Source organism: Euleptes europaea, chromosome 6 (genome assembly GCF_029931775.1).
Source record: "Euleptes europaea isolate rEulEur1 chromosome 6, rEulEur1.hap1, whole genome shotgun sequence".
Lineage (NCBI taxonomy): Eukaryota > Metazoa > Chordata > Lepidosauria > Squamata > Sphaerodactylidae > Euleptes > Euleptes europaea.
Window position 1 is genome coordinate 56,951,051 of NC_079317.1, and position 26,123 is coordinate 56,977,173.

The following is a 26,123-nucleotide window of genomic DNA, read 5'->3' on the forward strand; positions in this document are numbered from 1 at the left end:
GCCCCAGTCTCCTGTCTGTGATATGGGATAATAGTAATGCCAATGTACCTTACACAGTTGTAAGGATTACAAGACAATATCTTGGATCCAATGGAGTGTTTACATGGGTAGAATTATTTGTGCCTGCCCAGGATGGTTTTCTTCCCCCCCCACACACACAGCTCAACATGCCCCCTATATTTTATGCTGGGAAGGGAAAAAAGCAGCATAAAGATATTATGCAAATAGCCCCCCAAAACAGCAGTACCTTTAGAAGTGGGCCCCACTTCAAAAAATGGCTGATGAGATTCAGCAACATTACTTTCCACAGTGTTGATGTTAATGCAATAAAGGAGAATGTGTGAGATTTCAGACTTCAGAGTTTATTATTAGAGTTCACATGGCTCTAGTAGTGGCACTCAAAGCCATCATAGCCAGAGGTGAAAGCAACAACAAGTGCAGAAATTGCAGCAGACCTAGTAAAACACAGTATCTGTTCAGATCACACGGCTCTGCCTTTGTTCTCTGGGCTTATATTACTGCATATTGTAACTGCTGCTGTGGACTAGAGAGTCTCACCGGTGAAACTAGATAAAGCCATTTCAGGTTCATTGTTAAAGGTGTCTTTCCTCACTTTTATTGCTTGTAGTGCAGGACTGGTTCCTTCCCAAAAATACGGCCGGTCCTTTTGATCTGAAACAAGAAATAAAACCTGTTCAAATGAGCACATGATGTGGCCCAAAGAACTCGATGGGAGAAAAATACTTGAAGGATGGCAATTTCGGCAGACAAATGGAGACGGGGGGGGGGGCTCTTTGCTCTCTCAGAAATCAACACAATCTGAGGCAGCAACATAGATAATGTTTTCCAGCACCAGTTTGCTTCTGCCTGGTTATTATACCCTTCTTTATATTCTGTTTTTGATCAATGAACAATTATAGTTTTTCTAGCAGTATGATCAGCTGTCCCAAAGGCTTCCAAGCACCCAGCGGCTTAACAGGGAGTCTTACTTGAAAGAACATAAAATACATTTAAAACAAAGGACTGGAACTGTGCTAAGGGCTAGATGACTAGTATTCTTTTTTTTCATTTTGCTCGGCTAACTTTGCCATGGGTTTTGATAACTTATAATATAAGGCTGAATCACATATTTGACCTCACACGAGGCACCAAAGTAAAGGAGGTCATTTACAGGTACATGCACCATAAGCAGTAAACTCCTTCACTGGTTGCACTGAGAATCAGAGGAACAAACCGAAAATCGGCCTTCCCCCACTTTTGAGATCCTTAACAGCTGCTCTGTCCATAAGCCAAACTTCAGTGGGTGTGGACCGGTATGTCTCTGTTGAAATCAAGAAGCTGTTGCTGATTTCTATCTGCTGAGGATGTAGACATAGGCACATTCATTAAGGTTCTCTGCCCCCAGAGAATATGTGCTGATGGGAAAACAGCTCCCTCTGCTAATCTATTCAACTGCTGTATTAGAGATTTTCAGAAGGCTACGCTATTTACAAAGATTGGATGGGGCCGGGAGAGCTGACACAAATTTATCTCCTAGCCTTTCATCAAATTGCTTTGGAACAGTGTTCAGTATTTTTAGGGTTACATCCACCTTGAATTTTATAAATAGCCTGGTTTGCATGATGCTATTCCATGTTCTTTTAAATATGGGTTGCCCGGGACGGGGGAAGGATATGACAAGATAATGCATTCTTTCTATGCCTACTCTTTGTGCATGTCCTGCTGGGCATCATGTTTGGGTAGAGGAGGGTACCCTAGCTTGTTGAGCCTGTGGGCACTTTAGAATTTTGAGAACAAGCAGAACGTGCCACAAGAAAACAGCAGCCAAATGGGATGGACCCAATCATAAAATGTTGGGAGATTCAACAAAGATGACGCCTCCTGGGCTACTCTGAAGCACTTCCTACTCCAGTTAAGTGGAGGAAAGTCAGGATTAGCTCTGCTTCAAGAAAGTTTTGGGAATAAGCGAGTGCCAGAAAACACATTGGCAGGAAACATGGCACCCACAGACACAATGCTGGAGATCACCAGAATAAAGTTGATATACACAAACTCCAACATTGTGTTTGCTTGAACAATGTTATCTATGACCCAGATATAATCTGAGGATAAGTCATGTGTTATGTTCCTATGCACCCTGCATTTTATATGTGTACATACTATTAAAATACTGTACCAACATGTGGATTTCCGGAGGCCTTGGAGGAAGGACAAGGCCATACTAATGCTCCCTGTCCAAATGTAGGCGAGAAACTGGGGGAGAGTATCAGCTTACCCATTCCAGTTCCTGCACATGAAATTGAGGTGCAATGAGAGAAGGCGAAAACTCAAGCTACAATTGCTGAAAGTTGTATGTGTCTGCTTGAAAGAAGATGCTGAAACCTGCACTGAAGATGCTGTCTAAGACCATCCATTCATTGCTACAGGCAAATGAAGAGATAACAAGTAGACAGAGCAGCAACCCAGAATACTATCCTGGTCTTATCAGGAGAAAAATATTCCAGGTGATAATGAATTGCTCCAGATTATATCTCCTTGTTTGGAAGAGAGCTTAGACCAAAGAGAAATGTTTGCTGCTAACAATTGCACTGCAAGGTGACACAGGCCTAGGCAAATATGTGCTTCAGCTTGTTGGATTTCTTCAACTGATCATTCATACAAGCTTCATTGTAGTGCAGAAAAGCAAAATTCCTCCGAGGACCCTCGCAGGGAAACACGCACCTAGATGAGACTACTGTTATTGTTCAGGAACAAAGCAGTGAAGAGCATCAATAAAACTGGGCCAAAAGGCAGGTTAAAGGCAACAAGGTGGACTCAGTGATGAGGCCAATGATAAAGCAACTGGAAAGTTATGAGGAAAGTAGCAGGAAGAAGAAAGAAGCGAGCATATGTTTTATTTGAAAGAAAAGCCCTTTTCTCTGCTTTCCTCCTTGGAACTATCTGCTTCTTTTCCCAGTCAGCAACACTATGAGATCACCATACCAGATTTATTTGCTGCAGGACCCAGAGTCTAGCTGAAGACTCAGTTTTATTCAAGAACTGGAACTGATATTTATTGATCTTTTCAAGCTCTGGAAGAGAATATGTTGCAAATTTCAGCAAATCATCTGAACATAGTAGGGATCTGCACATTTCCTTTCATACATCCTGGCAAAGATCGGGAAAGAAGCCATGCTTCTCAGTTCACTCTAACTTAGTCTGCATCCACATTTTCTCATCTGATTTCTACATTATTTGTTCCTGTCAATACCACCACTAGTTATTGCCCTCTTATCAAATCCTATATGTGCTCCGCTTCTACTTCCAGCACTACAAGTATATCATACAAACAGCCAGTCCTTGAGCATTTAGAAAAGATGGCTGCATAGGTTCTTCAAGAACAAGTCATGTCAAACTATCTGTATTTCCTTTTTTGAGAGAGTTACTGCGTTGTTGGTCCTGACCTGGATGGCCCAGGCTAGCCTGATCTCATCAGATTTCAGAAGCAGGGTTGGCCCTGATTAGTACTTGGATGGGAGACCACCAAGGAATACCAGGGTTGTTAAGCAGAGGAAGGCCATGGCAAACCACCTCTGTGAGTCTCTTACCTTGAAAACCCTACTGGGTTGCCATAAGTTGGCTGCAACTTGACAGCACATTACACACACACAACAGAGATCAATGTAAAGTTCTGCATTTAGGCAGGAAACATCAAATGCATAATTATAGGATGGGGCAGACTTGTCTTGGCAGTAGTACATGTGAAAAGGATCTAGGGGTCTCAGCAGATCATACACTGAACATGAGTCAGCAGTATGATGTGGTAGCTAAAAAGGCTAATGTGATTTTGGGCTGCATTAATAGAAGTATAGTGTTGGTATCACATTACTCTGCTCTTGTTAGACGTCACTTGGAGTACTGTGTTCAGTTTGGGGCACCACAGTTTAAGAAGAATGTTGACAAGCTGGAACGCATCCAGACAAGGACCACAAAGATGGTAAGGTGTCTGGAGTTTTCAGCTAAACATTAAGAAGAACTTCCTGACACAGCGGTTCCTCAGTGGAACAGGCTTCCTAGGGAGGTGGTGGGCTCTCCTTCTGAGGTTTTTAAGCAGAGGTTAGATAGCCATCTGACAGCAATGCTGATTCTGTGAATTAGGTAGATTATGAGAGGGAGGGAAGGAAGAGATGAGCCAATGCTCAGTTCTCATGGCCCTTTCTTATGTGCCCAGGATAATGCTGATTGACACTTTGGGGTCAGGAAGGAATTTTCCTCCAGGCCAGATTGGTCCAGGGAGCCTAGAGGTTTTTTGCCTTCCTCTGGGCATAGAGCAGGGGTCACTGGGAGAGTGGGGGATAGTTGTGAATTTACTGCATTGTGCAGGGGTTTGGACTAGAGGTCCCGAGGTTCCTTCAGTTCTATGTTTCTATGTGTAAGGCTTTCCAGCCTCTCTGGGCAATTCCCATAAAATCACTCGCTCAGACGACCATCCAGCAGCAGGTAAGTTTATTGAGATGCATCAGGTAAGACTAGGCCCTTACACGGTCCAAAGCTGCAAGTGCTTGCTATTACAAAAGAGTGAGACTATAAACAGTTCTACATTGCAGGTGTCGGTTACATGTTTTGGGAACGGAGTGATAACAGTACCAGGCTAGGCTACTGAACAGACATCAAAGACTTCAAGAAAACTCGTTAACTCAATCCTGCGAAAGCCAAGGTCAGGGGGGAGGAGGGAACGAGGGGAGGAAAGCGAGCGGGACATTCCAGCAGGGGCCTACACGGGGAACAGTCCAGCCAAAGCCTGAACCATTCTTCTAAAACAGGTCTGACCTGCCGCTTGTACGGGCAGTTCAGAAAAAGAAACAGAGCAGTCCCTCACACTATGTTTTACATTTCTTATTTTATCCAGTGAAGCAAGCCACCTGTAAAATACATGCTGGAAGTAAAACTCATTTTTGAGTTTCTTTTCGTGACATGTGGTTCATATAGTGTGTTTGTGGAGTTTATATGGTGGTGGGCCCTTGAAGTGTCCTGGTAGCTTGTTATGAAGACCACTGATTCATTGGGGGGGGGGGTAATTTTAGTTTGCAATTAACGCTTAACCCAGGGAATCACACTTGATTGACAGTTGGGAGATGTGGCACAATATACGAAATGGCAAGAGCATTGCACATCCCTTTTCTTTGGAAATGGGTGTACAATCTGTTCCTTTCTACAAACAGGAATATACATGTATGGAATTGTTCAACATTTCCAATATTTAATCATTCAGAAGCCGTACAATTTCAGAAATTTTCATTCATCTTGGGGGGGAAAACGTCAGTTTGAAACAGATGGAGGAAATGTAGAACACATCTTCCCGGCCTATCTGGCTATATTGTAATCCAATAACATCAGGAGAGCTCTGACCCTTGCCAGGTGTGCGGCACTCCCCTCTGCGGTGCTCGAAGGCAAATTTAAGAAGATCCATTTCATAGAAAGAAAGTGCCCATGCTTGCTTCAAGAGGTGGGAATGATCGAACATATGATTTTACGGTGTACTTTTTACAAGGAGGCTAGGAGTAAAATGATTGATTCTTTGCTAAAGAAATTCTCGGGAGAATCTGACAAAACCAAATTGGACCACCTGTTAGCAGGCAATAATCCCCAGATCTCAAGTTATGTTGCTAGATACTGCATGTTAATATGCAGGGCTTGAAAATCACAGCAGTAATTTTTAACTTATCTATTTTATTAACGGTCATATTTTATTCTAATAGTGTTATCTGGTTTGTCCTTAAATCTACCTTGTTTTTGTTGGTAAGGCTTATGGTATGCACCGCTGTATTTTTATAATGCTGGTCAAATGACCGTAATAAACGATTGATTGAACACATCTTCCTTTGATAGGGAATGGAATCATCTAAACAAAGGACCCTGCTGCTACACACACCCACTCCCCTTGCTGGAAGTTAAAACCCCACCCCTTTGTTTTTAAACACTGCTAGGCAAACCACTATAAAATGCTCTCTGCAGAAGCTTCCTAATCTGGTTGGGAGCAGGGGACAAATTTGAGAGACAGAATTATAATGTAGGACTGGATGACCTATCCAATGTCACCCAATTATACTTTATTATTCTAAGCAAGATCTCTATCACAGTGTTAACATTTGCTCTGGGATCTGATTTTATCAGCTTACTATCTGTGGGAGGAAGGGACTACAGCTGTGATATTGCAAGAAGATGGACTCTGCAACCTTTTCTGTGTCTCAGTTATCTTGTGTATATCCCACCACCCTGCTCAGCAAAGTCTGAGTCCTTTCTCCAGCCTAAAGTGTCTTTTTAAACTTAAATAGCAACTTGAGTGGAGTATATGTAAATGCTTGTGTACAGGGGCTTAGAATATTTTCATCCTTTTAGTGGGCTTCCAAGTGCTGAGCATTATTGCTGAATGTTAGCATTTATATTATTCCCTTTCTGGTGAAATGGCCCTGCTGATCTGTGACCACTACTTTGTTTGCACACACACCCCCCCCCAGGCATCTAGACCCCCAGTGAATGTACTGAGCCTCTGTCCAGTGACATACGGCTCTCCCAACTCTCGGAGGGGTTGTTGCCTCACTCTTTCTTTGGTACACTGCCACTAGCTGGTCATTTTACCACGAGGGCCAGTATTCCCAGCTTCTCTACCATGTTGTCATTCTAAGGCTCCACCTATTTTCTCCAGGATCGGAGGAGCATGCTTATTATATTAGGTGCTTTGGAACACAGGCAGGATAATGCTGCTGCAGTTGTCTTGTTTGTGGGCTTTCTAGAGGAACCTGGTTAGCCACTGTGTGAACAGACTGCTGGACTTGATGGGCCTTGGTCTGACCCAGCATGGACTTTCTTATGTTCTAATAGTATAACTCTAATAGTAACTCATCAACATTTTAGGAAGATACTCTGTTTAGCAGGATGCCTTTTTAAATGAATGTATTGTTTTACAATATTTTCTTGCATACATACGACTTATCAGAAGCCCCGTTGGGCAAAAGCTCCACCTACTTTTTAAAACAGTTAGTTCCAGGAAAGATGTTGGTGGGCATCATGGTGCCCAGTGGTACCGCGTTGAGATTCTTTGATCTAGAAGTTACACTGTTTTAAAAGCTTTCCATTACCTGGGCAGCTAGCCTTTTTCTGCTCCATGTGGTAATGTGGCGGCAATGGCCACCATCCAAGATAGTGCTTGATGTGGGAGCTCCCTCCTGCAAGTTATCCCAGATGGAATCAGCCAAAACTGACCCCTCTCCCTCCATACCAAAGGATTTTTATTATCTCTGTTTGCTCACTCCTTATGGGTTAACAAATCCTTTCCTAAGGTCTTCAAGAATACACAGTCTAACCTTTTGCACCTCCAAGTCTCTGTGTCATCTTCGAGATGTTAGATTCCAGCTAAGGTGTGAGCCCCTCATTTCATTGTCTCCCACCCTCATGGCTATTAGCAGTTTGATGGCTGGTAAGTAGCAATACTTGGGAGCAATTAACTTTCCCTCCACTTGCCTGTCTTCTGCTAGGACAGAGAATCTAATGCTCAGACTATTATAGTTTGGATTGGGGCTGAATGAGAAGGTAGGCTACTTTCACACTGACAAGTATCAAGTGCACATGTCTTCTGTACCACACATGGCAACAAGTGCATACATACAGTGGAATGGAAAGAGAGACCTGCCTCGCCCACTTTGTTATGGTATTGAGACACACTCTCCAGTAATAAGGGATCACACACCTACATATTCTCATTCCAGCTTCCATCAAGTATATAGGAGGTGAATTCTGACAGATCCTCTGCTGCTGTTCACACTGAGGGAAGTAGATTAAAGAGCCCTGAATGTAGCTAAAATTTATACATTAAGAGAGCTTACTAGTTAGGGTTGCCAACCTCCAGGTACTAGCTGGAGAGTTTCTGTGAGCTTTCTGTACTCATAATTTATCTTATCTTGAACATACTTGCACAAAAATGCAAGGGTTTGGCAACGTTTAGGCTGTGAAGTATGCATGGAATACAAGGCTATAAAATAAGGATTAACATTATCTGCATACTAAACCTGGCCCTGCATAGAAATGTATAAATAAAGCACCAGAAAAGGAATTGACATGTTATCAACATTGCTTTGATTAAGAAAGAAAACATGTATATGCCCCAGCATAGTTTGGTCTCCTTTAGAGAGGGATCATTCATTGCAGTACATTTTTCTATATTTAATCAAACTAATTATAAGCATACTTCTTCTATAGTATAAGCTTTCTACAATCCAGCATCTTTGAGTATCCACATTACCGATCCCCACCCCTCCACTATTCTTTGGAGCTTGCTTGGACTTTTCTTTCTCCCTTTGGCATCAGATCCTAATAGTTTGTTCATTGTTCTTTCTGCAATTCGCTAAATTATCTTAATAATCTCCACGATACATTAATTTATAAATACATTAATTTATAAATAGATGATTACTAGCCATAAATGCAATCCTGGAGTTCCTGGAAATGAAAAAGTGACATTCCTAGGGAGAGACCCATTGTCCCCGACAAACACAAAACACAGAGCCATTTCTACTATGATCTTCTGCCAGAGGAGTCCACCATAAAAAGAACATGACAATACATGCAAATCACAACTGCAGCCATCAGGAGCAAATCAGGCCCCTTCATGAGGTGGGAACTGCTCCTTCCCATGTCACAATCCCCAAGGCGTTGGAAAGGAGCGTTCCTACCGTGGCCTTTCCCCACACCAGTGTTTCCTGGCTTCAGGAAGGGCGGCACTAGTATGGGGGAGAGGTGGAACTACAGTGTGGGCTCCTTTCCTTCTGATGCTACCTTTGTACAGGGGAATGAACCACACTGCAGTGGCTCCCCTGCTGCAAATGCAGTGTGGCTTAATGTGATTAGTAATTGGGGAGTGGCATAATAAATATGGAGATACCTTACGCTGCATCCCCAAAGGTAGCATTCCACATTGCAGTGCTTGTGGTAGGGTTGCCAGCTCCGGGTTGGGAAATACCTGGGGCGCAGCCTGAGGAGGGCAGGGTTTGGGGAGGGGAAGGACTTCAATGTCAAAGAGTCCAATTGCCAAAGCAGCCACTTTCTCCAGGTGAACTGATCTCTTTCAGCTGGAGATCAGTTGTAATAGCAGGAGATCTCCAGCTAGTGCCTGGAGGTTGGCAACCCTAGCTTGTGGAGAGTTGCCAGGTGCTAAACCAGAGACACTCCCCGTTAAGTTAAAGAGCTCAGAGGCAGCAGCGGTGCGGTTCCAATTGTTGCCCCAAAGTTCCTTTCAAAGGAGGAAACAGGAGCTGCCGCAGGGTCCCACAAGCAGGGAAGAGTCCAGGGTGCCAGCAGAACAGCAGGGCCAAAAGGTCCCTCTCGCTCTTCAGTATCAGGCTTTACCTTGAGTACCTGACAACTGTAGCTTGTAATTTTCTACTAAAACAGACATGCTGGCAAAAAGACGCCATGTTTCACACGCTTTTGCCCAACAGTCCCTGGGCAGTTCCTCCTTTGGAATGTGTCTGCTAGCTGGAAGCTCCTGCATTAAATAAGGACGTGGCATGTGCCTGGCTGGATGAGCTGACAGACAAACTTGCACCTTCCATTCTCAAAGTCCCATAAACATACCAATCCCGAATAAGGTTTCTCTGAGAGACTGGTTACTGCAACAGAGGCTTTCTGGAAGCCAAAATCAGGAAACGGTTAAGTAAAAGCAGGTGGAGCGCTGCAAGAGCAAAGCAGGAAATAGCAGAGTGTCTGAATGGATTCGAAGGAATGTTCCCTGCCTCTCCCCCTCAGCCCCTGGGCAGCTGCAGTAATGAGTTCTCCGCCCACTCCTCCTCCGCTGCCCTTATCTCTATCAGCCCCTGAAGACACAGAGCCTCGAAGGCCGCAAACGCCATTGGCCTGAGTAATCCGCAGCAATTTGGAGCCAGGCCCTGGGAGTATTGGGAGGAAGCTGCCTGGAAGGCAAAAGAAACGAGAGACCCCACCCACTGCACTGAGGCATGAATGAGTAAGCGACATCCTGTAAACGCCAGAAGCCGAGCTTGAAAGGAACTGCCTAGCGCTAGGCTTCTAAAAACCAGAGGAATCAAAACAAGGAACACAGCAACTCATTTAGAACAGCCACTTTTATCCTAAAGGTTATGGAGTTACTTTCTCCCAGAAACCTTTGATATGGAAGCAAGGTGTTTTTTTAATCCAATTATATAATAATAACAGAAAACAAAATATAAAAATAATAGTGAAATCATATGAAACAGAGTAGCACATTCAATGTATCCTATAGTAATGCTTACTACAGCAGATTATACTTACCCTAACCCTTACAGATTTTCATTTCAACATAACGTTCTATTAAAATCCAATATATTTCCCAAGCTTTGATTTTCTTATTTATCAATGTAGTAAATCTAACCAACTTCACCACATCCCATATATTTTAAAACCAATCTGCCTTATTTGAACATGTTTTGTTTTCCAATAACTGGCCAGCACCAGCCTTGTGGTTGTTAACAAGTTTTTAACACTTCTTGAGCCAATGGCTTTACCATTATTATTATTTTGCCATCAAATCACATCTGACTTATGGTGACCCCTGGTGGGGTTTTCAAGGCAAGAGACAGTCAGAGGTGGTTTGCTATTGCCTGTCTCCACGTCACACCCTGGTGTTCCTTGGAAGACTCCCATCCAAATACTTGCCAGGGTCGACTCTGCTTAGCTTCTGAGATCTAATGAGATCAGACTAGCCTGAGCGATCCAGGTCAGGGCTTACCATTTTAACATAGTTTAATAAAATAAACAGGACTTGAAGGAATACTATTCCCAAAATGTCAGCCATCATGCCTACCACCATTTCCCAACATATCTATGCATGTTTGCAGGACCACCACATATGAAAAAGAAATCAGCTTTATCGTTAGAATACCAACATGCACCTGAGGAATAGCAATACATTTTTTATAATCTCCAAGGTGATAAGTGCCACTGCTGAACCATTTTAAAACAGTTCTATGTGAATTGCAACCTGACTAAGAACAAAGACCCCTCCAAATATATATAATGCCATACAGCATCATTCAGTGAATAACTTAAACACCTTTTTGGGGTATAAGTTTCCAAGAGTCAAAACTTCCTTTGTCAGACAGGGAGGCTTATCGCACCCAGTCCAGGAAACGTGTGGAAAACACCTTAGAAGTGTTTGTCCTGGGTGCGAATTCCAATACCCCCCCCGCACTCCTGCCCGTTCTAACGTCTCTGAAACGTCTGCTTTCAGAGCGCACCTCCAATAAAATAGTACGCACACAAGAGAGAGTGGGCGTGGAGGGAGCAACACGTAACCGTGATGTTGCTTGGGTTCCCCTCTACCTCCCCCCCTCGGCATTTTGGATCGTCGTTGCAACGGGACGATAGGACAATGGCCTCACGTTTTCCCCCGACGCCTCACACGCACACACAGACCTCTCTAATCAGATTGCATTGTAACCGACTAGTAAAACTAATGGGGAGGGGGGGAGGTGCCCTAGAAGCTGGGTGGTTGGGAAAACAGAGGGGTCTTGCAATCAATCAGGTCCCAGAAGCAGAATAGGGAAAGTCCTTCTGCCTAGAGATTGGGGGGGGGGGGTGCACTAGAAGTTATCATGGTTTAAATAAAGGGGGGGGCTTGCAAGCATACACTTTAATTTCTCCAATTACCAGAGGCTGCCAGGAATGCTCGCTGTGGTGGTTTGGAGGTTAAGAAAGGGTTTTTTTCCTCCAAAAACATGAAATTCCCGTTGAGGCTAGGTAGAGAGCAGACAATCCCCCAATGTGATGGGGGGGGGAATGCTTGGCAATACAATCCACCCGCTCATGTTTAAGTGATGGTACAGTCCAAGCACAAACCAATCAAAAGGAGCATGTCCCGTCTGGGATCCTGTAGCCTGCTCTCTTCCACCCCCTCCCCTTCGTCTCAACGAACAAACCTCCTCTTGACCCAACGATAGCAAAAGCAGACGGCCATAAAAAAATGGAGGACGCAAGCAAATAAAAGAGGGGAATGTTTGAAATGAGACCCTGCACAAATATAAATGGTTGATCTAATGTTCCAACGGTCCTGTGTTCCTTTGTAAGACCACAAGCACTTGTGGGGGGGGGGGAATTAAGTAACAATAATGATTGGTGGATGCGAACGGGAGGGGAGGGGGAAGGTGGGATGGGAGGAGAAAGGCTTTTCATTGGGTGTTGCAAAAAGAGGGGAGGAGAACTAAATAGCGTATGTAACTGAACGCGCCCCTTGGATTGCCAGTTTTGAAACGACATAATGAAATACATCGTGGTCTAGGCGTTTTGGGAAAAAAACAGATGTCTGGCGCTTCTAAAGCATTTCCAAGCCAAAATGGGAGGTCTGAGGTGCGATCTAACCTGGATAACACGTTTTTTTAAACGTAGTATATACTGAATGCATTAGGCCCCAGGGAGGGCTGACTCTCGAAAGCTTATACCCTGGAAATCTTGTGTGTCTCTAAGGAGCTACTGGACTAGGGGTGCCAACCTCCAGGTACTAGCATCTTGAAGGTCATTCTGAGCTGCTGTGGGAGGGGGAAGATGACACAGTCACACACTATGGATGGAAATTCCAAGGAAATTTAAGGCCACTGTATTACCTTTTGCCACAACCACACCCTATCAAATTTATAATGGTTCAACCAGCAACCCAGACACAGATTTGGAGAATGCCTTCACTTCCCTATCTCCTCAGCTTTAGTAATCCTTCTGGAGAATATAGGATTAGAGTGTTCATGGGGCCCCAAGGGACATGAGGATCTGGGTGAACAGACACAGAATCTATTCCCACAAGAACCCTTTGTCTAATGGGAATCCTAGAACCAACAGCCCTGACCATCTAAGTGGCCAGTACACACCCTCCAAGGAGCCATCTCACCAGATGCCAGTACTCCATATTCACCTATCCTTCTTCACTAATAATGTCAACAGGCAATACGGAGCACAGCAGAAATGACAAACTCCAAAGAAGAGTTCTCTTTAAAAGCCCTATACTTTGCTGGGGGTAAGGGGGAAGCATGCCTTAAGACAGTTTTCAGGGTCTGCTCCTCTGCGTATGGCACAGTTTTGCTGCAGAGCATGCTGGAACAAGTTGCCTCGGGAAGATTCAGCATGGATTCCTTCTCCTCTCAAATATTAGCTGTTTGGTTCTTCATGACCCTATGATTTACTCTCTTTAGCCAATGTGGGACAAAATAAAGAGAGCTACTAGGGGGAAGCATACAATACCTGATGTGCTCCACTTGAAAGAAAGTGGTGACACACTGCAAACCAAATGAACATGTCCTTGATATACCATGTGTATATCATCAGCAGAATCAGGTATTCCCGTCTGAAAATAGTTATGGCTATTGTTATGAGTTTAAATTTGATTCTGCCAGCCAAACCTCGTTGTAGAAGAATTACGATTTAATAATTTGAGATCAAGAGCTGGCTTGCAAGTGTACTGAAGATGAGTTAACCAAAAGACAGCAGACAAAAAATATTATGCTTGCTTGCAGAATCTCAGACTGTGCATGTGAATTTGTTCAATTCGCTTTGTGTCCATTCCAACTTAAAAGAAGTTTTCAATAGTCTTTTCAGTGCAAGGGCTGAGAAAGGGTGAGAAATGAGAAAGCACGTCCGTATAGTCCTTAAATCTTTGCCCTCTCCATAGCAAGCAAGCACAGGGAGAGAATGGAAGATATGCATGAGCAGCTCAGTATCTCTGACCTTGTAACCTTTGAGTCCTATATTCCAGGAAATGTATTCTTCCTTTGCTAAGTGTTTTTTTTTTTAAGTATTTGTATTTACTAGGCTGTCCCTGGGATCCCCTTGTCTTCTCTTTGGTGATCCTGTCATGTGGTTTTAAGGAAGCACAACTATTTGTGAATCAGCATTCAGGCAACATGGGTTAAACATTGCAACAAAACTTTAATTAAATGTTTATGAAGTCTCCCACAGTTCTTTCAAAGAAGAAGACAGGCTGCTTCTGCCATTCACAACCCCACTGCAAGGCAGGACACTGTCAAAACATTTGTTTTGGCCATACATTAAAAAAAAAACTTAGCAAAGTACAATGCTTAGGAAATTGTGTTTGCTCGAGATGATAATTTTTCAGAAATTCCATGTTCTTGTACATAACATTCATATGGTGTGTATTACCTGATCTACAGCGGCAAACCAGTACTATCACAAGCATCAACTGGATATTGCCTGTGGTGTGACGTGATGAAAAATATACCAATTACCACACTCAGTGAAGGTTTACAGGTGTTATTAGAATGATTTTCTCCCCAAAAATTGATAGAGGGACAGCATGGTGTAGTGCTTAAAGGGTCACACTAGGATTTGGGAAACCCAAGTTCAAATCCCCACTCTGCCAAGAAAGTATGCTGGGTGACCTGGGGCCAGTCACACACTTTCAGCCTAACCTACATCACAGAGTTGATGTGAGGATACAACGGAGGAGAGGAGACCAATGTAAGTCGCTTTGGGTCCCCACTGGATTGAACCTCGGGATATAAATAAAGTAAATAAAATAAATAAATAGAGAGGTGGCTGCTTATCAGCTTATCCACGGGACTGCTTAAGGCCCCTTTCAGATTACCATTCTAAACCGGATGTCATCTGTTGTTGGCCTGTTTCAGAGTAAAGTGATACAGAGATGGGCGTTCATACAGGTCATTTCAATCTGTCTATGAGCAGTCTTTAAAGCACTCTGGCCAGTTCAAACAACGCTGCTATCGTTTTCCTGCCTTTTTGACAGCACGTTCTTTTCCGGCTACAGCAACAGGCATGTCAATGGTGCTGCTATAGCACTATAGTGCTATAGCACACATCTTAGAATGTTTTTTTTTAAGCTGAAAAAGAACTCTGTGTGAAAAAAGGAAGGGGAAAAATAGTGGTCTTTTCGGAAGTGATCCAGATAGTTTAAACAGCACACTGGAGCGATTCAGAAGCACAAGGAAGAACTGAAAACAGGAGAAAGCAGTTTTCACAAAAAGTGGCAGAGCCCTGCGATGCTGACGGAATGCAAGTGGCTTTGTCTGAACAGGTTAAAAAAATCCGATAGCGGCTGGGAGCCAAACTGGTTGCATCTGAACTGACCAAAAAAGAATCCATTAGCAAACCTCTGCTCAACTGGATTATAAGGGCAGTTTGAAAGGGGCCTAAATAGCATTTCAGAAAATGCACAATTTCCTAGCAATGCTAAATAACCTCCGAGCAATGTCTTTCCATTTCAAGACCCCGTTTAATACAAATTTGTTTTTGTTTTTTAAATGTGCTCTCCTTTACTAGAATGCTCACTGAAGCATGGGGAGAGAGTCTGACAGGTCAAAAAAGCAAACACGGTTTTTCCTCTGCAACACAATTCTATCCCCTAGGATATTTGTGGGGTAATCACAGCATTGCTGCAGGAACAGGGAAAACACCACTGCAGCACTTAAGTTGGAAGCTACTCAGGTAGATCAGAAAAACAGGTTGTCAATGCAAGGCCTAAGCTCAACCTCTTCTGAAAAAGGGTCAGTAGAGAAAATGCTGAGTCCTGGAACTAGTCCTGACAAAGGCCGCTCAATGGTTTCCCCCACTATGTTTTAAACTGAAAATAGCAGCTGCAGAATCCCAAACTTAGATCAGGACGATGGCATGGGTGAGGGTTTTTTTTTTTTACCCCGATGCTGTTTTAATTCCCTCAATCACACACAGCCCAGGACTATTTGCCTTGCAAAGGAATCCTGCATGGCAAATTGCTGCCCTGGGAGATGTTTGGGATCATGCAAATAGTGCAGTTCCAGTCTGAATCTCAGCCCATTATTGCTATTTGCCGCTTAGAAAACATCAGGAGGTCCTTCACAGATCTCTAGTCATCATGCTTAGTTACGTCCTGAGTGGCAGTTGAACCACAACAGAGTTGGGAAACAAGTCAGCCACAATTACAGCCTAAAAAAGCATTGTTCATTAGTATTATCAACTTAGTGGTTATTCCTGTAATCTTAAAAAAAACCCACCAATGTAATTTAAAAAAATGGCTTTAAAGAATATAGCATGGTAAAATTGAATATTGTAACGAGTCCCATCCTGGCCCCATGGATCTCTGTTAATTAAGCTCCCGCAACAGGCAATCCCTTTGGACAGCATCTCTAGCAAGAAGGAGAACAGGCCAGCCAATAACAAAGCCCCACAGAAAGGGATAGGGTTTCTCCTCGAAGAGTGATCAACTTATTGGCTTCACACCATCTGGAGTGGGATAACAGCACCTAACTATGTAAGGGGGTGTCACTGTCTCCTCTGTCTTGGGGAGACCCATAACACTGGCACCTCTAAGCACTGCCTAGCCTTTATAAAACATTGGTGAAATTGACCCGAGTGCTGTTCTGCATATAAGCCCAAGCTAACTAAACACAGCTCATTACAGAAGTCAGCTTCAACCACCATGTCAACATCGGCCTAGTCAGCATCGACAATGGTACCCTGGACATCGATATCCACAGCTATGTCAGAGTTGTTGTCTTCAACATAGACCTCGGGTGCCATACTGACCCAGGGCCCTCCACTGACTGGTTTGTAAAAATGAAGGAGCAAATCTCTACACCCTGAGATAAAGAGGAAGAAGCAGAAACATTTATTCACATCACTGCTGTTTCCACCAACAATTCAGCCTGCAATCCCTACCCTGGATCTAATACAGGATGCTCCTCAAGGCCCACATGATCTGAACCAAAAGTGGGTCTGAACCCAAGCATATTCTCCAGACAATCCAGGAAAAATTACCTCTAGTACACATGCCCTCCCTGGAGCACCTTTTGTTCTCCGAGAGCCAGTTGAAAGACTCTGCTGAAGAGGCTCATGGGTCTACTCAACCCCCATCAGTATCAACCATGACAGTTCAGGATACCCCTTACTACTGATATGCACCATCCAGAGCTTTGTCCATTGGCTCTTGGTACTGGACTCCAATCATAGTCATTGGGACATATACCCAACTGTCACTCATCCGCCTCCTTTTATTCTTCTTCTGAGGCTTCAGATCTTCAGCTGTCTGATTCTGATGAGAACCCTGACCTGGCTTCAGGATCCTCTCCTGCAGAGGACCTTTCTAATCACCACTGGATGTCACCCGGCCTCTGAAGATGGCAGACTCTATTAGGAGCATTTCCTATACACAGCTGCAGCCTTAGAGATCAAGGTAGAAAAGCAGGCTCCGTTGAAACCAGATCTGATCCTAGAGGTTCTGGACTGATGGCCATCTGCCAGTGTCTCTCCCACCAGTCCCATGGCTCCTGGAAATTGCCAAGGGACAAGCCATTATCTAATACTCCACTTCTCGCAAGATGGAGAATCTCTATAGATTGCAAACTTAGGAGTGCTCCTTCCTCTCTACGCATCCCCCACCAATTCCTTATTCTTGAGGCCGCTCTGGGAAAGACACAACAGGCATCACACTCTGCCCCCACTGACAAGGAAGGAAAGTTAGACAACTTCTGCCTATACCTCTGGGGCCACACTCTTTAAAATCGCCAACTATCAAGCATTCTTCTCACGATACCAAATGTTTAACTGGGAAAAAATATCTCCAGCTCTGGAACACATGCCTGACTCACTCCACTCCATGGCCATCACCTTTAGAGCCTCTCCACATAACCTCTCCACATAATGTTATAGGGTGTCCTCAGTACCATCTCCTTCTTGCAGGGAACTGGAATGTGCCTCTTTGTTCCCAGCCCCACAAACTGGATGAGGGTCATTTACAGGATCACAATGTGTTTTGACTGAACTGCTAGGGACAATTCAGAAAATTTTGGTGGCCAAGAGACCCCCAATGACATGGTATCTAGCACCAAACCATAAAGAAGAGAGCATTAGAGTAATCCAAAGAATACAGCAAAGAGAGGCTGAACTCTGGAGGCAGAAATTATATTTTCAGGAAGTCACACGGTGAACCTCAGAAGTGTATCCTCTCACTTTCCTTCAATCCAAGAAGGACCTGCAGAATTCATGGGCCACAGAGCCTGAATTACCACTCCAGTGGGCAGAAAGTGATCATGAAATGTAGTAAAGGTCACACTATTGAGAAGTCAACCTATCGTCCAGTGGTATGGGGATATACTAGAAGGCGAGAAAGTCTAGCCCAGCCTCACCCTTCGTAGGTCCTTAAGGGGCCTAAAATAGTATCAAGATGCTGGAATGGCAGTGATTGTCTGCCTCGCTGCTGTCTCTGGAAGACAAGAGTAAGGCCTTGATCTTTCCTGGGGGAGCCCGGGGCAATATACGGCCTGGTACAAGGGCCAACTGCTTGGTAAATTCTCAAACACTTACATTACAGCAGCAACTCTATAGAATATTTAGCATAATGGCCTCACAATTTCATTTTGATTTTGCTAAAAGAAAGATGAAAGGGATTAAAATTTTTATAAACTCTTGACGCGTTTAGCAGAGTTGGCCATGTAAAGCTTCTCTGAAACAGAAGAAGAGGTCACAGGCCTAAGTATGTGTGTGTTTCTCTTCTGTTTTGCCACATGCAGAGGATGGAAAAATAATCTGTTTCTTAAATAAGATGTGGGAGGGGGAATCAAATGAAAGAGAAAGAGAAGGCATGAATGCAGCAAGAGGAATGTCAAGAGTTAATCTCTGGTATAATTCACTGGAGGCTAAATTTGTGTTGTCAGAGGAACAGTTCATGCAAGATTTATGTGCTTTTTTCTCTCTGTGAACTTTAAGGTAAACCTCAGCCAGGGACTGCTGCATTCCTTATAAACCCCTAGCACAGCCCACTGATGCTTTTTCAAACTTTCTCATTATTCAATAGCACATTTTTCCACAGCACTTTGCTCTTGTTTATACATGCTTGCTGTAGTATGAGGCTGACTTGGGGGCGGGGGAAGTCCTACAGTAAAACACCTGTATTTTATTAAGACTGAGAAACACTGTTCCACCTTTTCATTTTTACTGCAGTTGGATTAACCCTTTAGAAGTATATTTTTCTATGGGTCTGTAGCTGTGGTTTGTGTTTAAAAGAAAGAACAAAAGCAGAATGAGAATTACATTTGTTGTGGGGTCAGGCGGAAATGGGAGATAGGCTTCTCTCTTCATGGCTAACCTAATTTGTTAGAACATTGTTATTATTATCCATAAAATGTATATCCCCACCTTTATGCTCAATCAGGGCCACCACGGCAGCTAACAATTAAAACAGAACATTAAAAAAACAGACCGTAAAACCAATTAAAACCAAAACAAAAATACTTATGTATAAATGTAGAGACAGCACTTAAGACATAGGGCAGGAAGGAGGGGTCATTGAGGGAATGCCTGACAAAAGCAAAATTTATTGGCAGAGAACCATGATAGAATATTCCTGAGGGAGTTTAAAAATTTTGGTGCCACAACCAAGAAGGGTCTCTTGGATTGCCACATGTCTATCCTCAAAACGTGGGTGCACCTGAAGCAGGGCCATGGAAGATGACCGTAGTGGTCAAGTAGGTTTGTATGGGAATAGGTGGCCCTTAAGGTATGTTGGTCCCAAACCATATAGGACTTTAAAAGTCAACACCAGCACCTTGAATTGTGCCCAGAAACAAATTGGGAGCCAGTGTTGATGAGCCAACACTGGAGTGAGCTGGTCTCTGTGACCCACTCCAGTCAACATCCTGGCTGCAGCATCCTGTACCAACTGAAGTTTCCAAACACTTTTCAAGGCAGCCATACCTAGGGCACATGGCAGTAATCTAATCTGGATGTAACCAGGGCATGCATTACAGTGGCCAGATCTTTTTTTTTTGCCCAGGGATGGCTGCAGATGACTAAACAGTCAAAGTTGGTAAAAGGCACTCCTGGCTATGACTGCTACTTGCTTATCCAGCAGGAGGCCCAGTTCCAGGAACACCCTCAACCTACTTATGGAGAAAAACGCAGAAATCTCATCTGCTTCCTGGATGAGATTCCTGGAATCTGATTCTTACTGAAAAAATCCGTGCCTGGTTCAAAATTTAATCTGGCTGGCATGGCCAATGAGGTTTTGGGTTTGTGTTTCCTAAAAGTACCCCACCATGCCAAATGTCCAACTTGAGATGACTTACAAAAAGTACCCCACCATGCCAAATGTCCAACTTGAGATGACTTCCAAAAGCAGATTGTGATATGGCATAATGCAGGGGTCAGCAAACTGCGGCTCGAGAGCCGCATGCGGCTCTTTGGGTCCTTGAGTGTGGCTCTGCCACAAATGACCCAGGTCCCGCCCCTGAGCCCATATAAGGAGAGAGAGAGGCTTACATCAGCCCTCTCTAATCCCCGGCCGGGGACGCATCGCCCTCCCCGGCCCCACCCTGGGTGGGCTCACCCGCTTCCCAGATGGCCGTTGGGCCTTCGAGGCAGCAGCGGCAGGGCGCCACTTGCCAGCCGGCTCCTTCCTGGCTTCAGGGCTGCCCTTTCTTCGCGGGTTGCAGGCCGGCCCGTTCTCGGAACGTCTGCTCCCTCTGTCGCCGATGACCCTGTGTGGGCGAAAGGTAGGGTGTGGGCGGTGGCTCTTGGCCGTCCTCGGTGGGAACGGCGCCTTGTTCCCCCGACAGTCGCCTCGCAGTGGAGGAAGGCCTGCGGAAAGGGAGGGGGTGAGTGGTGCGGACCCCTTTCCTGCTGGCCAGACCACTTTTCCTCCCCTGCTGGATCTTTTTTTTTGGGGGGGAGGGGGAATCCAGCATGTGTGTTTTCCTCTTTCTCCTCCACCTCTCGTACCTGGCCAAAGGGAGTAATGGGGTCAGCTGTCCATGTGAACTTTTGTCACCATCAAATTAACTCACTTGGTTTCTTAAAACCAAACCCCATAATTGTAAAGTTCATTTTTTAGACTACCTTTCTGCTCTTCCCCTCCGCCTTTCTCCGCGTAAGAGTGACAGGAGATGAGAAGCGCCTCATTTTAATGTGTTTTGGGACTCTGGTTCCAATCTACCTACCTCTTGCATTCGCTCTCTTTCGTTCATATCGGCTCCCCCCCCCCCCAAAAAAAGGTAACTTAAATAGGTTCACTAGATTTTGTAATTCCCAAGACTGCTTGATTTACCGCCTCCTTTTTGTTCTGAAGGTCTGTAAAAATGGGAAATTTGTTTTGGTCACACCAGCCTTATTGCAGATTTTATCTTGATGGTGTCTTAGTAATTGTGAATTGGTGTCTTCTGACCCACAACTAGGCTGTGACCCAGCTTCAAATGCATTGCATCTGAGATTTTGTCACAAACACCATTTTCTCTTCATTCTCCTTTAAAAAATATTTATAAAGGAGAATGAAGAGAAATGCGAGGTGCAGAGAGAGAGAGAAAGAAAAAGCAAATGATTGCAGTGGGAAAAGCTTGATACATAAGGTTTAAAAAGTAATATTTGTTCATATTATTCAGGGTTTGTGTTAGATGTGGATTCAGATCTGAAAACATTGAAAACTTCTGTAAATGTTGCAGAGTTTAGTTTCGAATATGTGATGGCAGGTGGACTATATCTAGTCCTAGCTGGAGTTCTGTTAACTTTAAATTTTGGTATCTAGGATTTCCTAAAATTGCAAGGCTTAAAAAAATTACCCTATTCACTCATATTACATTTCAATCTACTCTTGCATTATTTACCACTAAGATAGTTTTTAATGCAATGTAATTTATAGCAAGTCCTGCATTTAATATTGCAATGTTAATATTGCAAGTTTTGTGGTTAGTCAAGAGATTGCTAAGAGAGGAATAAATAAGATCATTATTAAGTATGATATCAAGTTTTATTCAGTGTACCTATAGTTTAAGACTTAAAACTTTAATTAAAGTTTATTAAGTTAATAAACAGTGTACCTACCTATATAGTTTAAGTTTAAGAAATTTGGCTCTCAAAAGAAATCTCAATCATTGTACTGTTGATATTTGGCTCTGTTGACTAATGAGTTTGCCGACCCCTGGCATAATGGGATGGTGTAGAAGGGTGCCAGTTAATGAAACCATCAAAAATTCTGCTGTGCACACCCAAGTACTTAGATATCCCTAAAGTAGTCTTTGGATTCTGGGTACTGTAACTTTTTATTTATTGAAAACCTCTTTTCACCCAGTTCATGGTCTGCACGGCAGTGAACATTCAAAACATTAAAATGAATATATAAAAACGATTCAACAAAACCGACCCAACAAAATTTTTAAGAGTTGTGCAAGAATAGCTAACTGAAGCACAGGAACAAAATAAAATAAAATGACAGTCCCAAAGCTTACATTCTTAAAATACAGAACACAACAATGATATAAACTGGATTATCAGATAGGAACTAGTCATACATATGTTAACCATGCAGTTTAGATACAGATTTTAGACAAGAGTGTCATCTTTTCAATTCAATAAATACCTGCCTCAGAAAACTGAAATCACATTACTTAATACATGTAAACAACCTTCTGAAGTATCTCAGTGTCATTGGCCAGAAACCTGACTTACATTTACAGAATTTTACTACTCCTCGAAAGCTGTAATTTGCATCTGCTTGTAAACTGTGGTTGGGAGCTATTACATGTCAGACTTCCAGAATGTGTGCAAATTAAGGAAATCACAGGGCATTACCACTAATTTACATACAAAAGTAAACATCCCTACTTATGAAGTTCACAGAGCCTTGTTATTATATGGAATGAACTAAAGTGATTCACTTGTTATTTACATAGCCACCCAAGCAGGGTATTTTCTTTCTACTGTCACCCAGTTAGACACTGCAGCAAGGGGTAAAAAAACAGTAACTAAACTATGTCCCAAAATGGATCCATAATAATTCTTCATAGGTGGCCTCACCACTTGGTTTATGCGTAAACAGTAATGTTGGGTTTGCCATCTCTGATGCCTTGGTTGTTGATCTATGTGGCAATTACTTTACAAAAGCCTTCCAAAAATGGAATAATTAAGGCATTCCCCCCCTCACCCCCAGATTGTTCAATATTTATCTTACTCCTATTGGAATCACTTCAGCTGCGTATAGTTGTTTTTCTGCTCCTCACAGAATCTAGCTTGGGGGGGTGCATCTGTTGGATTTATATCCCCAACCAAATTTGTTGCAGCTTGCTAGAATAAGGAATGAACAACTGGGGCGGGGGGAGATAATAAAATATAGTTTAGCTTCTGCTAAAGAAACCCATCTTGGGCCCACACTGGGGAGAGAGGTGGGGTATAAATGAATTGAATAAAAAATAATAAATTGTGGCTAGTTAAATGATTAGTGGAATTGTGAGTGCTCTGACATATTGGAGCCTTGGGGCTCAGGACCCAACCATGTTTCAGAAAAGCCCTGAACTTTATTATCCATGACTGACAGCTGAAGGATGTAGAAAAGAACAGCTTTCAGCTTGAACACTGGCCAGGCTCAATCTTCCCAATGAAGTGCCCAGAAATTTTTGTATCCAGGAGTCCTAAAAAAATTAGCATTATCAGCAGGCTGATGGTAACCATGGCTGAAAACCAATCTTGTAAGACTATTAAAAATATAAGGGCTTCTGCTATGTTACATGAAATTAATATGTTTTGCCATACCAATCCTCTCTACCAAAATCTTTCTAAAATAGGAAATCAGGAGGTTTAATGCAGCATCTGTCTCTAAGAAAAACATGGTCAGACACTTCAGGAATCTTGATCTTCTTGCATTTTTGTCAAACGTAAATGTGTAGCCTAAGCTTTCTTAGGCTACGTAATAAGGAGTTAGATAGGAGCACTCTCCTAGTCTGCATAACAGTAATGAGGAAGAGTTGGTTTTTATACCCCGATTTACTCTACTGAAAGGAGGGTCAAACTGTCTTACAATCACTTTCCCTTCCTCTCCCCACAGCAAACACCTTGTGAGGTACGTGGGGCTGAGAGAGGTCAGAGAGAACAGTCACTAGACCAAGGTCACCCAGCAGGCTTCATGTGTAGGAGTGGGCAAACCAACCTGGTTCACTAGATTAGAGTCCGTCGCTCATGTGGAAGAGTGGGGAATCAAACCCGGTTCTCCAGATTAGAGTCCACTGCTCCTAACCACTATGCCACGCTGGCTCTTTCTGTATGAAGTGGTCCTCAAAAAATGAATTTGCCCATCCCAACTGGCACTATTCATATACCATGAAGATTAAAGAATATTAAGTAATCCGAAAAAATAGGGATATGTTCCTTTTATTCCATCCTTCAGTGCTAAGAAATTAGCAGATTCCAATAGAACAAAATGAAACAAATGAACAGGCTATATGGACTTAGGGGTCCTTTGTGAGAGGAAATGCAGCTGTGTGACTAATAGGCCTAACTCTCTCTTGGCTTCCTTCCTCCTTCAAAATTCGTGTTTACTGCTTGAGATCTAAAAAAATTAGTAAAAGCTAGCAGTTTTCCAGGAAAAAAATGCTTGATGCAATAAGCAAAGGCAGTAAATCTTACAGAGATTCAAGGCTACAAAACACTCCTCCAACTATTCCTTCCAGACTCCTTATTCACGTCATATCTCCCCTGCTTTGCCGAAAACATATGTCTAGCAGATCCTGCTCTCTCCTGAGGGGAGAGTGAAGCATGTGAATCATATTCTGAACGGTTAACTCTGGAATTCCTGGAAGAAAGACTTACCCCTTCATCAAGGAAACCAAGAACATCTCAACACTGTGTACTTCTTTTGTTTATTTATATCCTGCTTTTCTTCCTCTTTGGGTCCCACGTCAATTTATTCAACACCTCTACTGGGTCCTCATTCTTAAATTACTGTGATCAAAAAACACTTACTGAAAAGCAATTTTGCTGTTAAGAATCTATCTGGATAAGTAGGATGGTTCAGATTTGAAATCAAAGGCAAGACATAATCCACACTTGCTTTAGTATGAATGTTCCATACTGCTTTGTAGGTTCATTGGACTTTTACACTGGACCCACTTATTTAGGCCTAGCTGCCTAACACAATGTGCTGACCACTGAAGAAGAATGTGAATGGTCCGATGGATTTAATCAAAGGTAGGCTTTGAAGAATAAACAGAAATAATGGAAAAACCTGGTCTTTGTAGAACGTCATAGTCAAGGAAGTCAGGAGTGATATATTCTCTCTGGTCTGTATATTCCTTAGATGCAAACACAATGAATAAAGCAGGACTGTCTATTTTTAAATTAGAGCAGAATGCATGCTTTATGCACCACTTAATAGCAACCGTTGCTGGGAGGTCAAACTTGTGCATGTTTATAGAACACTTGGACAGAAGCCACTATAGAAACACAGAGCACTAAAGTGGCCTGGCTGTCCCTTGGTGGGATTGACAAAAGGGTATTTAGAGAAATGGATTTCGGGACATAAAGTGGGGCTCAAGTCTAAAAGCAAAGACCATCACATAGCAGTTACCAACGAGTTTCCCTATGGTTTGAAAAGTTACTCTTTCTGTTGATTTTTAAAACGAATAGTAAAACATCGTAGCTGATGGAAAACAGTTGCATTCCATTTTAAAAGCGGTTGCATTTTCACAGCAGCAAAGTGATCCAGCAGCATACATCTGGTAGAGGGCTTAGGGATTCTTGCGAGGGTATATAAAAGACAGAATAATATGTTCTACCTGAAAGCATATAAAACCTCACATTTGCCTTTAATCTTTTTTTTGGTTTTGCTGCCATAATCAGACTTCAATTCCAGATGTTTCCCTTCAGGCTGGCTTGGAGCATGACAGGGTTGCTATTTTCACAGAATAAATAGTCTGGGTTACATACAGTTACAGTCCACACACTCCAATATGCCCATTCTTGGAGATCACTAATGTTTCATTTCTCACTGGATGGTTAACATATGGGCTGCCAGCATTCTAAGTATGTTAGCAAGGGGTTGACTTTAGCATTTCCCATATACTGCATATCTTCCAACGTACAGCAGAAACTAAGTTTCTGGGGGTTCAGCCCCAATTAACTCTCAGTGACTATATACACAAATTACCCTTTCTGAGAAATCTCTCCAGATATTTAGAAAAAGAAAATTCCAGAAGTCTTTTTTAACATTTCCAATAGTGAACCTATTTAAGAGAAGCTCATTCGATTGCTTTTTGAGTTTCTAGGTCTCCATGTTTTCTAAAATCCCAACCTGTTAATTTGGTAAAAGTAAAAAGAATTTCTCATTATTGATCCCTCATTAA

General features: G+C 43.0%; 1 protein-coding gene across 1 annotated transcript in view; it reads right to left on the minus strand.

Moving 5' to 3' along the window:
* Positions 1–443: 443 nt before the first annotated feature.
* RAD51B (RAD51 paralog B) overlaps positions 444–26,123 on the minus strand; it is a 365,924-nt gene continuing 340,244 nt past the window's right edge. The window contains exon 10 of the mRNA XM_056850833.1: positions 444–672. Within this exon, the coding sequence (XP_056706811.1) occupies positions 545–672 (128 nt within the window). The 3' untranslated portion in view covers positions 444–544. The remainder of the gene's footprint in view (positions 673–26,123) is intronic.